The 12,941-nt window shown below is 39.0% G+C and overlaps 1 protein-coding gene and 1 pseudogene across 3 annotated transcripts; one reads left to right on the plus strand and one right to left on the minus strand.

Annotated features, from left to right (window-relative positions):
• Window positions 1–3,658: 3,658 nt before the first annotated feature.
• LOC113679304 (G protein-activated inward rectifier potassium channel 4) lies at window positions 3,659–9,109 on the plus strand. Of its 2 annotated transcripts, XR_016180655.1 has the most exons (3): window positions 3,659–4,172; window positions 6,824–8,539; window positions 8,656–9,109. XR_016180655.1 is itself a non-coding variant. In XM_027196261.2 (2 exons), exons 1-2 carry the CDS (start codon window positions 3,744–3,746, stop codon window positions 7,586–7,588), a joined length of 1,194 nt encoding a protein of 397 aa, XP_027052062.2. In that variant the 5' UTR covers window positions 3,659–3,743; the 3' UTR covers window positions 7,589–9,109. The 2 variants fall into 2 exon arrangements, 1 of the variants encoding a protein (XP_027052062.2); XM_027196261.2 differs by having other exon boundaries at window positions 6,824–9,109.
• A 1,861-nt stretch (window positions 9,110–10,970) lies between these two features.
• Window positions 10,971–12,855, minus strand: LOC113679303 (G protein-activated inward rectifier potassium channel 3 pseudogene; annotated as a pseudogene). The gene has a single exon (XR_016180654.1). The product of XR_016180654.1 is annotated as a G protein-activated inward rectifier potassium channel 3 pseudogene (transcript).
• Between the last annotated feature and the right edge of the window lie 86 nt (window positions 12,856–12,941).

The following is a 12,941-nucleotide window of genomic DNA, read 5'->3' on the forward strand; positions in this document are numbered from 1 at the left end:
TCCGCGTTTAACTAGTCCGCGTTTAACAAGTCCGCGTTTAACTAGTCCGCGTTTAACTGGTCTGCACTTTACAAGTCCGTGTTTAACTAGTTTACGTTTAAATGGTCCATGTTTAACCAGTCCACACTTTACTAGTCCACATTTTACAAGTCCGCGTTTAACTAGCTTGCGTTTAACTAGTCTGCGTTTAACCAGTCCACATTTTACTTGTCCGCATTTAACTAGTGTTAAATGATAAAATTACAATTATAGTTAATCTACAATATCGTAAGGGTTTCCTGTATTGGTGTCGGAAAGAAAAGGAATGGAAATATTATATTATTTTAAGTCATTTAATATAAGTTATAAAAAGGGCAGGTTGATTACTTCGTACTCCTTCGTGGTGGTCTTATCTTAAAGGTTGAGTTTGATCACGTTCTTCTTGTGAGTTTGGCCACGTTCTCCTAGTGAGTTTAATCACGTTTTCTTCGTTGTGATCGTGAGGTTGACATGGAACACATGATAAGCCATGTTCTTAAATAAGTTAATTTGTTAGTCCAGGAAGAGTAAATCTCCCTGGTAATAGGTCGCGTTCGACACCCTCTTGTTCCCAGAGGTAATTTAAGGTGTAAACAGGTGATACCCTTCATGTTCCGCAACCGAAAGCAAATTTGGGGGCGGTACTTGTGAGCGCCTTTCTTTTTTAACTCTTGTGACCAAGATGTTGTTATGTAACAATCTTTAAAGGTGATTTTCTCTTAAGATACCCTTTCAGGTATAAATAATACTCTGAACGAAGGTTATTTGCAATTTTTATATTGTCGATCTCGTTTCTGTTCTGGCCTAACTCAACCGTAAAGATATGAAAATTAAGGTAGAAATTGATTTTGTAACTGCGTAAACAACCCTAAGGTGCATACTCAGTATGTGGGAACTATAATACGTAGTCAAGCGCGATTCGCTAGTTGAGATGGTACGATGACGACACAAGAAGATTGACGGCTTAGAAATGTCATCCGCAGTGTCACCTTTATAAGCGGAGACTCTAGTTTTCCCTGGATATCGAAGCTAGTCCCCGTTGTAACAACTTGAGAAGAAAAGAAATTAAAGAAGAATCAACCAAACCAACTTAAGTGATCCGCGTTTAACTAGCCCCCGTTTCCCTAGTCCGTGTTTACTAATGTAATCCGCGTTTAACTGTTCCACGTTTCAATAGTCCGCGTTCAACTAGTTCCCGTTTGACTGGTTCGCGTTCAACCTGTCCACATCTTACCATTCTTCTATAGGAAGAAGTTTCACGTTGATCACTTATGGGAGTTGAAGGGTTAACTACCCCGCGTTCAACTGGTCTGCATTTTTGCGATTTTGCTTTGATTTCCCGGCTTTTCTTTTGTTAGCCTGGTTTCTCCTAGTTTTTCTTTGAGTTCTCTCTAATTTTCGTTCAGTTTTCTCTAATGGCAAACAAAATGAAAACGTCTATATGCCACGCGCACGTCGAGGTTCTTGCCCTCTAAAACGTTCGTACTGGAACTGTAAGTTTTAAAGAAGCACTTGTGGGAAAGAGCGCGGGCAGCGAGGAGGTTGTTGATAAGCCCGAGGTCCTCCACCAGCTTGTTAGAAGTAAATTCTCTAACACTCGTTGTTGGTTTGGTTGATTCTTCTTTAATTTCTTTTCTTCTCAAGTTGTTACAGATTACATTAGTAAACACGGACTAGGGAAACGGGGGCTAGTTAAACGCGGATCACTTAAGTTGGTTTGGTTGATTCTTCTTTAATTTCTTTTACACTCAAGTTGTTACAACGGGGACTAGCTTCGATATCCAGGGAAAACTAGAGTCTCCGCTTATAAAGGTGACACTGCGGATGACATTTCTAAGCCGTCAATCTTCTTGTGTCGTCATCGTACCATCTCAACTAGCGAATCGCGCTTGACTACGTATTATAGTTCCCACATACTGAGTATGCACCTTAGGGTTGTTTACGCAGTTACAAAATCAATTTCTACCTTAATTTTCATATCTTTACGGTTGAGTTAGGCCAGAACAGAAACGAGATCGACAATATAAAAATTGCAAATAACCTTCGTTCAGAGTATTATTTATACCTGAAAGGGTATCTTAAGAGAAAATCACCTTTAAAGATTGTTACATAACAACATCTTGGTCACAAGAGTTAAAAAAGAAAGGCGCTCACAAGTACCGCCCCCAAATTTGCTTTCGGTTGCGGAACATGAAGGGTATCACCTGTTTACACCTTAAATTACCTCTGGGAACAAGAGGGTGTCGAACGCGACCTATTACCAGGGAGATTTACTCTTCCTGGACTAACAAATTAACTTATTTAAGAACATGGCTCATCACGAGTTCCATGTCAACCTCACGATCACAACGAAGAAAACGTGATTAAACTCACTAGGAGAACGTGGCCAAACTCACAAGAAGAACGTGATCAAACTCAACCTTTAAGATAAGACCACCACGAAGGAGTACGAAGTAATCAACCTGCCCTTTTTATAACTTATATTAAATGACTTAAAATAATATAATATTTCCATTCCTTTTCTTTCCGACACCAATACAGGAAACCCTTACGATATTGTAGATTAACTATAATTGTAATTTTATCATTTAACACTAGTCCACATTTTACTTGTCCGCATTTAACTAGTCCGCGTTTAACCAGTCCACATTTTACTAGTCCGTGTTTAACCAGTCCACATTTTACTAGTCCACATTTAACTAGTCCGTGTTTAACTAGTTTGCGTTTAACTGGTCCGCGTTAAACTAGTCCACACTTTACTAGTCCGCATCATACTAGTCCGTGTTTTACTAGTCCTCATTTTACCAGTCCGCGTTTAACTAGTCCGCTTTTAACAAGTGTGCGTTTAATAGGGCCACGATTAACTAGTCTGCGTTTAACTAGTCCGCATATAACTAGTTCGCGTTTAGCTATTCTGCGTTTAACTTGTCCGCGTTTAACTGGTCCACGTTTTACATGTCCGCGTTTAACTAGTCCGCGCTTAACTAGTCTGCATTTGACTGGTCCACGTTTAACTGGTTCGTGTTTAGTCAATCCGCGTTTCAATAGTCCGTGTTAGACTAGTCCACGTTTCACTAGTTCGCGTTAAACTAGTCCACGTTAACCAGTCCGTGTTTAACTACTTCGCGTTCAACTGGTCCGCATTTTATAATTCTGCGTCGAACTATTCCGCGTTCAACTGGTTCGCATTTTTGCTAGTCTGCGTTTAACTAGTCTGTGTTTAACTACTTCGCGTTTAACTAGTCCGCGTTCTTAATTTCCATATTTGAAAGTTGTTTCCTCGACCGAAGCGTTAACGGTATAAAATAGCCACGTTTCAAAGGACTTTCTGTTGTTTATTGATGAGTCTTTCGAAATGATTACAAACAGTTTATCAGGTTATATGAACAAAGTTCAAAGAAAACGAACCACAGATTTTACATACCCGATGGCCTCAGATGTCGACTTCGGGAGGAAGCTTGCCGTACTAATGTTATTAACGGTGATTAACCTAATTAAGTAGCTATGACGTATCTAATTTTCGTCGCGGCCGAAACAAAAGTGTTTGATCCATAATGTCGTAAAAAATTAAAATTCGCGGAACTTACACTTCTTATGCTGATGATCAATTCACTCGACCCATGCCCTCTCTCCACACGGAAAATAAACTTGTTCCAGTCGTACGCAACATTTTACTTCCTGGTGTCCACAAGGTTTTTATGTGAAGGGTCACCTCCAAACAAGACATGGATCCTGGCATATCAAAAGAATATCTTGTGAATGACAGCTTCCAAAGTGATCGAGACGAGGAAACAGAGCCCACAACTACAGTTAACGTCGGAACTCGTGCTGTGCTCGAAGAACACATTGGCGTTCCTACATCTGCCTCGTCGATCAACTCCGCTTCGCTTCGCGGTGAAACTGAAGGCAAAATTTTGCTGGATACCGACAAACGCCGTTTAGTCAACAAGTCTGGTGAGCTGAAAGTTCTTGCAAAGAATGTTCCTCGTAAAACAAGACTTTATCTTGCAGACATATTTACGACTATGATAGATTTGCGCTGGAAATGGGTCATATTTATATTTATATCCAGCTACATCATCTCATGGGTTGTTTTTGGTTTCATTTGGTGGCTGATAGCGTATGTGAGGGGCTCAAGAATCTGCATTGAGAAGGTATGTTAAGCACAATTGTTCAAGTTTTCCGTTAGATCTAGTCACCCATGACAGTCACAATAATTACATGAAGAACATGGTTATATCCATCGCTTTGTATTATTTTTTTGACAACGGGAGGGGAGAGGGGGGAGGGGGATTGGGTTGGACAGGAGGCTCTTCTGTCGAAGAAGGGGTGGGCCTAAGTCTCGATTTCAAACAAGTTCTGTAAGTTATTTTCTGCCATGCTATTTTTATGGGGCTTTTTTCTTTCAAAACTACCAACTGCCTTTACCTATCACAGCAAAAGTCTCAAGCCAGTTTTCAGTGAGTTTAGAGCTTTTCCTAACTTCACCAAAATTGAGTGGAATGTTCTTGTCCCAAGTTACTCTGCTACTCATTCATAGTTTTAAGTATTTAATCACCAAAGCAGCAAGCCAACCTCTCAAGGACAATAACCAAGTTAACAAAATCATTGAACAGGCATTGCTAGTTTTATCTTAGGCAATTGAGGTCATGAGTAATTTGGGATTGGGATTGCTGTGAATGCTGTGTTCCCTGTGAATGGTCCAAGAAATTTGTGCCCTTCTATCAACCAATTAGATTCAAAGCTTCAGCCAAGTGCAATTCTGTCATTTTTTTCTTCCCCACGCTTTAGGTGGTTTGCTTGTTTTTACTTCAAGTTTTGATGGGTGCCATGTTATATTTCCTCAGTTCTGATGGGCTATTATGAGTGCTTTGGTTCTTGTTTTACTGCATTCAGTCTAAAAAAACTGTACAAAAAGGCGAATATTCTCAACTTATGTTGACAGCAGTTAATTATAAAGACCTACCTACCTCAGATTCCAGGTCAATTTGTTTTCTGCCAAAAAAAATTTCCTTGCACTCCCATTCTTCTTTGGAATTTTCCATGGACAATTTCTGCGACAAATAAGAATGGAAAAGGAAGAAACTTTTCCAACAATTTTTGAACCTTTTTTCTAGAGTGTCTCTCCTTTGTTATAATGGTGCAAAAGAAAGAAAGCCAGCAAATTATTAGGTTTTAAAAATTTTTCAGCATGTGTTCAAAATAAGTTGGTTACATAATTATGATGGTTATTGTAATTTGTTATCATAAATAGTTGACAAATTGTTTGAGGATAAGTTGTGATTGTGGTTTTTGGAGCTGGATTAAAATTGCACAGCTTAAATCTTTGAATTTCTAATAATAGTAATAATGATAATGATGACACTATTACAGTATTTCCACTGAAAGGTGGCTCTTCATTTGTAAAAATTTGCATTAATATTAACCCTTTAACTCCCAAGATCTCATTAGTATTTCTCCTTACTGTCTGCCATATAGTTCTTGTAATGCTAGTTTGGAGAATTTGGCATTGGATCAACTAATGATCCCTTAATTTATATTTTTCTTTATTCTCATCACTCGTCTGCTTGGTATTGTATTGATATTGTGAGGAGAAATTCTGTCTTGGTCACTCATGGGAGTTAAAGGGTTAAAAAGTAAATAATTATTTATTTGTTTAAAATAAATAAATAAAAAAATAAAGTAATCTGGAATATGTACAGATCAAGAAATTAAACGTGCATTTGCCCTATTTATAAGATATTTCTTCACTTTAGTTTTAATATCATTAAAAACTACAGAGTTCCTTGCAGCAGAGGGTAATGAATGAAAAACATCAGAGGCACTGTCCTGGAAAGTACTCGGCTCAAGGGGTACTTTTACTGTTGTTTCTTTCAAAGATCTCAATATCCGTGTTGCACCTTAGATATCTATTGTCCAAGATATGTTTAGAAAAACTCAGTTATGGGCATATTTTAAAATTATTTTTATATGAAAAATGTTACTTGGCCAAATGATGGTGATTGCCTGAGATGCATGTAATCATGAATATTTTCTAAAGGGAGCTGGATCAGAATTTCACAGCCTCTATGATTAAATCCTTCAACTGGACACTCAATCTGATTTTTTCCTTTAAAGCACAGGAATCAACTCCTCTGCTGTCAATTGGGATTTTAATCAAATTACCACCTTTTTTTTATTCTTACTTATGTTCGCAAAGCTTTCAAAATCACCAATCATAGCAGTAGTGTATGCAAGATGTGTGTCACATATAACCCTCACAATGGCTTAGTAACTCACATAGTTCTCTGTGGCTCAGTAGTAAAGCACAGGGGAGCAGAATCTGGAGGTCTGGGGCTCATCCCTCATGGGGAGTTGTAGGTTTTTTTTTTTGTTCCACAGTTGTGACCAGAAGAAGAAACATTTTCTTTATTATTTCACCAAATTTACTCCCTTTCATACAGTTTATTTGAATTCTCTTTTCCATATATTGTTTATATACTCAAGAACAGTGTCTCTAAGTGGTTAACCCTTTAACTCCCAGATCAAATTTGTTCTTCTCCTTATTGTCAATCATACAATTCTTATAATGTTTGTTCAGAGAAGTTAGTTTTGGGTCAACTAATTATCCCCAAATTGATCTTTTTCTTTATTCTCATCACTTTTCTGCTTGATATTGTATTGATATTGTAAGGAGAAAATCTCTCTTGGTCACTTATGGAAGTTAATGGGTTAAAAGGTGGTATTAGTGAATAGAGACTTATGAAAAAAGTAGAGTAAATTTTTAAATGCTTTCAAAAACCCTGAACTTATTTTCTTCTTACAGGTTAGAAGCTTTACAGCTGCTTATCTTTTCTCTGTTGAAACTCAAGAAACAATTGGTTATGGGCAGAAAGCAATCACAACAAAATGCCCTGAGGCAGTCATAGTCCTGCAACTTCAGACCCTTGTGGGATTACTTATAGACGCGTTCATGCTAGGACTGACATTTGCCAAGCTCTCGAGACCACGAGAGCGGGGGAAGACTGTTATGTTCTCGGAGTATGCTGTTATAGCCCCGAGAGATGGAAAAATGTGTCTGATGCTTCGAATTGGAGACGTGAGAAAGAGTCAAATTGTTGACGCATCTGTCCGAATGCAGCTATTCAGAACTCACACTACTAAAGAAGGAAAAGAAATCCCGTTTCACCAAGAGGATCTTAAAGTGTGCTACGATTGGCGTGACCCTGACAACGACTTCAGGAATAAACTGTTTTTACTCTTGCCTCTAGTAGTCATCCACGTAATTGACGAGAACAGTCCCTTTTATGACGTCACACCTCAAATGCTCCAGCGCTCAGATTTCGAAGTTGTAGTAGTACTGGATGGAGTGGTTGAAGCGACCGGGCTGAACACACAGCCTAAGTCTTCTTACCTCAGCAGTGAAATCTTGTGGGGCTATGACTTCTGTAACACTCTGGAGAAGTCTCAATTCAGTGAGAAAGGCTTCTACCATGCCGATTTTTCTAGATTGAATGACATACATGTGGTTGAAACGCGAAGGTGTTCGCCAAGAGAGTATTACAGGCAGAAACAACAGGAAGAGGCCTAGAAACGTGTGTTTTGTCAGTCCATGAAGAGCTTTCTCTCCTTCATATTGGGAAGAATCAGTGCTCAGAAAAAGTGACCGCTGTGGTCAAAGTCGGTCATGTGTAATTGGATTATTTTTGTCAGTCTTTACACCAATTTCCCGCGTATGATTTAAAAGGAAAACATTAGGCACAGAAGATTGCTGTTATTCAATATATGCGGAAAATTGAATCGTTCTTAGAAAAATACCAAAGGAAACAAAAGAAAGGAGTAGGACAACTGAGGACTTTTCGACTGCAAAGTTTATTTGATTAAGGTTTTCTGTTTGCATACCATTTTGTGAAAGATTTCTGCGTCACCCTGTACTATTTAAAGGCTAAGCATTTGTCACAAAGGTCTGTGTACCAAGCAAATTTGTACCTCGTCATCAAGTATAGTGTAGTGATTGTTGTAGAGTAGCAAATGGTGGAGGTTGTTTTATATGTGAAAAGTTGTCACATAAGCTATCATCGCGCGCTGTTTTAGTAGTGGTAATGTAGAGAGATTGGTAGCAGCGTTTTCTCGTCTTCACTAGACAATCAGACCAGACATTCAGTCTAAAATTGATTAAACTTTTTTTACTTATTTTCTCGTCTTGGAATGTGAATGATTGCCCTTGCAAATTAATGTCAGTCAAAATGCAACTTAGCCTCAAGGCTTTCTTTGGTCTTTACAGATGATTTCGACTTTTCCATGCATTTCTCTCAGTTGTTGAACATTTATCCCTAAGAATGCATAATAATTGAAAGTGCAAGCAGCAGATTAAGGTACTTATTTTTCGAGCTTTTTGGGTCCGTTAGCTCTCGTGGGTAACCTACTATTTGCGAATCTTCCTTTCTTAGTAAATTAGCTTGTGGAAAACGTGGTAAATTCCAGCATTGCAGGTTCGTGCGTATGCCCGTACCGGAACCAGCTTTCTTTAGTTGCCTTGGAGGTGAGTTGTGGGTGGATTTTCAGTGGTTACCTTCAAGTTTGGGTGAAAATTAAGCGGTTACCTGCGAGTTTGGGTGAAAATTTAGCGGTTACCTTTAAATTTGCTCTTTATTTTAGAACTATCCGCATTGAAAGCCTGAACTGGAAGTTATTGCGAAGTTGTCTGCTGACCACTGAACAATACTGACGGACTGCGCACGACTCAGTGGATCATGGAGCATGTCTATTCTCGTGTTAGATGTTAGAAAGGATTGCTTCGCTTCGTGATTGATCTGGAAACCGGGCCTCCTCTTCAACCGATTTAACGTGTAATTAACGTGACTAAAACCACCCTCGACTTAGACACTCGTGTTAGTCCGCCCCCACATGAATTCATTAGTTTCTTTTGATCCTTATCAGTTTGAGTTGCTCTGATTAGCAGTCATTAGATCAGTTTTCTTTTTGCTTGTCGGCTTTTTGTTGAAAAAAGTTCTGGCGGAGATTCAGCAAACAAACATTGTTCAATGCGGTGATCATAAAATTTTCCAGGAGTAGAAAATTTTAATAAACACCCCCATCATGAATAGGGTAATTTAGTGTTATCAACTGAGTTGATAACGTAAATTGGCTATCGTAAACAGTTAAAAAGGCTGACGTTTCCATCGTTAGCCCTTCGTCAGAGCGAAGGGCTGACAAGGGGCTAACACTAAATGACCCTGTTATACTCTCCCACCGACGCAGCACTACAGTTTCTCTAGAAACTTACCACCTTTATCTATTATAAATACCCTGCTTCCCTACGAACCGCAGAGATATTTTCGGACATTATGCCCCTTGGCAACCACCCTTCCATTTACTTCCAAAACCCTCGATTTGATTGTTTATTTTATCTTTAACCTGACTATTTCCTATGACAATTATATGATGTGGTGGTTGATCATGTGATAAAGCTAAATGTTTCACGTGAATCATCGTCGAACTGTGAAGAAGGTCAAAGCGGAATGAAAAACAAAACAAATTATAACCACATATTGATAGAATAGTGGGCAAAATTTCCGCACAGCCCCATACATCATTATACATCCATATATGGGGCTTTATTATTCAGTGTATCACCAGTAAGATGTACATGCATAATTAAGTATGGGGCTGTGCGGAAATTTTTCCGAATAGTGTCAACAATGGCTAGATCATCCTCGTTCTGATCAACCAACCGGTAGTAAAAAAATTTTTTAAGACGTGTAGACATGTCGAAGTACTTACATGTAAAGAAGCCGATTGTGGACGGCCCCGGATTTACGTAACAGAACCACGAATAGCGTTCCGCGCGAGTAATCGAGAGGCATAATGTCACGCGTGTATTGTTCGTGTCACACTCGTGAAAGGAAGACAATTTTTCCTATGTTGATTTAGCTGACAATGACGGCAATTATGGAAAATTGCACTCATGATTCATGCAGCTGTATCATTCGAAGGGTGATATAAGCCTGCATGACAATCGTAGTCGTTAATGAACCGTGACGGACATGTTTTGATTTGTCACGAGTCTCAACATGTTATCCCGATGTTACTAGATGCAACTTTTAAGTCCGATGTTTCGAAAGTGTTGTTTCTCAATCTGTTATTGTGTTTCCCTGGAAACGAAGTATTATTACCCCGCTTGTACAGCACAAGTGTTTTTCAATACAAGGTCCTTGACGAGTAGTTTCGTCCATAACAACAATTATAGGCGCTTGCTGCACGCCTGCCTTTACAATCATAAATCATAAATCTAAGGAGATACAACTTCATCAAAGCGTCATAGCTATCTCTATCTACCAACTAGAGAAAATATTAACATATTTAATCACTTGGATCGCGTGAAAACTCCTGCTGGGGCGAATGATGTAATATCGCATTTTGAGTTAAATCACGCGAAGTCAATTTTGATACTGGCCACACGGTTCGTTTGGTTAAAAAAAATCGCGTGATGTGCTTATTCTATGATCGACCACTTTCGAGTCATAGGTTAAACCGCTGTTTAAAAGAATTAAATGGTATTCGGAGATAATTGTGAGGCACAAAGGGGCTAACTCTTTGCAACTTCGGATTATCGCCGGAAGGCCTGTTTAAGGATCACTGTCAAAAGAACTTTTGTTTGCATAAAAATAACGAGACTTTAGGATTGCCAATATCGACTATCCGCCGACAGCAAATTGCCCTATTATCACCAATAAGGAATGCATAGAGAAGGTAAATTATTTTTGTGTGGAAACTACAAAACAATGCCTAAATATCACCCGAGGCCGAACGGGCAGAGATTGCAAACAAGTAGAAATATCGAGAACAAAACTGAAAAACAATTTTTTTCTCGGTTTGGTTTTCGACAAACCACTAAACCATTTGGTCTAAAAGGACTACTCTTTAAGAAGGAAAAAGACACGCATATTAACATTCAAATATTCCAACAACAGTTTGTTTGACAAAAATAATTGTTTTCTTTTCAAACATTTGTATGCGTCAGAACTTAACCATCTGGTCTTCGTAATAAAAACTAAAAATGTTACAACCCACTTTTTATCGATCACCTTTGTTTTACAGAAAATGGTAAAAAATGTTCCGTTTAATTTTAAAAGCCAACCTATTTGTAACTCGTAATAAGCGATAACGGAATCATTGGAAAAACAAGAATGAGTATTTCGTCATAACTGAGTCAACAACTCTTAAACTTAACAGTTTGAAAAAAAATGATGATGCAAATCCAATTTTTCCGGCACATTGTGAGAAGGCCTAATACAAAACACAGGCTTGGCCACTTTAAAATGTGCGTTGGAAACTAAATGCTGCTCATTTAGGTACACAAGAGCTATTAAAAAAAAACATGACCACAATTGACCGAGAAGATCAAAAGATCTCTGCTTGAAAACCAATCAATTGTCAAGGGACAAAAAAGATTAAATGACCGTAGAACTTTTTATGCGTTTTGAATACAAATGGTGGACTCTTGTAGAGCTGAAAAAAGAGTTGTTTCCTATGGAAACAGCAGGGCTTTCGATGATGACTGGACTGTTCGCTTTTTTCAATCTCACTCCATTCACGAATGAGTTACCAGCCCAAAACAAGTGGTCATAATTTAGTCACTCCGTCTTGCTTTCCCACGTCTCCGTTCGGAATCAAGGCTACCCCACTGCGATCGTTGCGCGGGGCTGCGTCCGTTTCGTTGGTGTTTTCCAATTCCTTCATTTCATGCTGTTGCGAATTTGACTGGGAACACTCTTCATCGTTCTCTTCAAGTCTTCTCTCGTAAAACTCTCTAGCAGTCCCTCGCGGGAGTTCCACCTCAAAAGTTTCGTGAAACCGCGAGATGTCAATGTCATAGTAGCCACCGTCGATTGACGTGTCTCTATACTCCATGATGTCAACAAATAAATGTCCCCAGTGAATTTCATCGCCCACGTAAGATGTTCGTGCTTGCATAGTCATTCCTGTAGGTTCAACGATCCCTTCCAAAAGTACAACAATTTCGAAATCCTTTAAAAGTAAATCATCGGGCGAATAATCGTAAAAGGGGCTCTGTTCATTAATTTCGTGCAGCAGAACTACTGGTGCAAATAAAAATATTTTTTCGTCATCGTCATCGTCCTTGTCACAAGTTATTGAAAGAGGCTGCCTAAAACAACAAATTTTTTCTTTCTCTCGCGAGACGTATCGATCGATAAGAAAAACACGAATGTGTGACTCTATGAGCTGTCTTTTTCGCAAATCCGCAATTCTCATCATTAAGTAAAGTTTGCCATTACGCGGACCTATAACAGCGTGACGTGAAAATAGAATAGTGCATCTTCGCTTGTGAGGGCGCGAAAGTTTGGCAAATATGAGACCTAGCATTGTGGAGGAGATTAACAAACCAATGATACATTGTATTAACAAACAAATTACTCCTTCCGGACAGTGCGGTGTGACTTGTCGGCCTCCATAACCAATCGTTGTTTGCGTCTCTAACGAGAACAAGAACGCTGAAGTCCACGAGTCAACTTTCTCAATACATTCGATGTCGTGGTATTTCTTGCGGTAGCTGTAAATTCCCCACCAGATCGTTCCAAACACCAGCCAGCTAACTATAAAAGACAGCGAGAAAATGAGAATAACGTATCTCCACTGAGCTTCGATTAAAGTTGTGAAGTGGTCTGAAAGATAATACAGTTGCCCACGATCAGGTACGTTCACGTAATTCACATGAATTCGTCCTCTCTTGTCCACCAATCTTCGCCGTTTCATCTTTCGTGAAAATGCCCTTCCATTGCGATGTTTGGGGCCTTTTTCTTCCCTGATTTGAATACTATCGAGTTCAAGTTCCATCACAGCACGTTTTACTCTAGTCAGGACTCGACGGTAGTTTATCGAACTGGACTGAATTGCCGCGTGATCTTCCACCTTGACACGTT

The sequence above is a fragment of the Pocillopora damicornis genome, chromosome 10 (genome assembly GCF_964200805.1).
Source record: "Pocillopora damicornis chromosome 10, jaPocDami1.2, whole genome shotgun sequence".
In the NCBI taxonomy this organism is placed as follows: Eukaryota; Metazoa; Cnidaria; class Anthozoa; order Scleractinia; family Pocilloporidae; genus Pocillopora; species Pocillopora damicornis.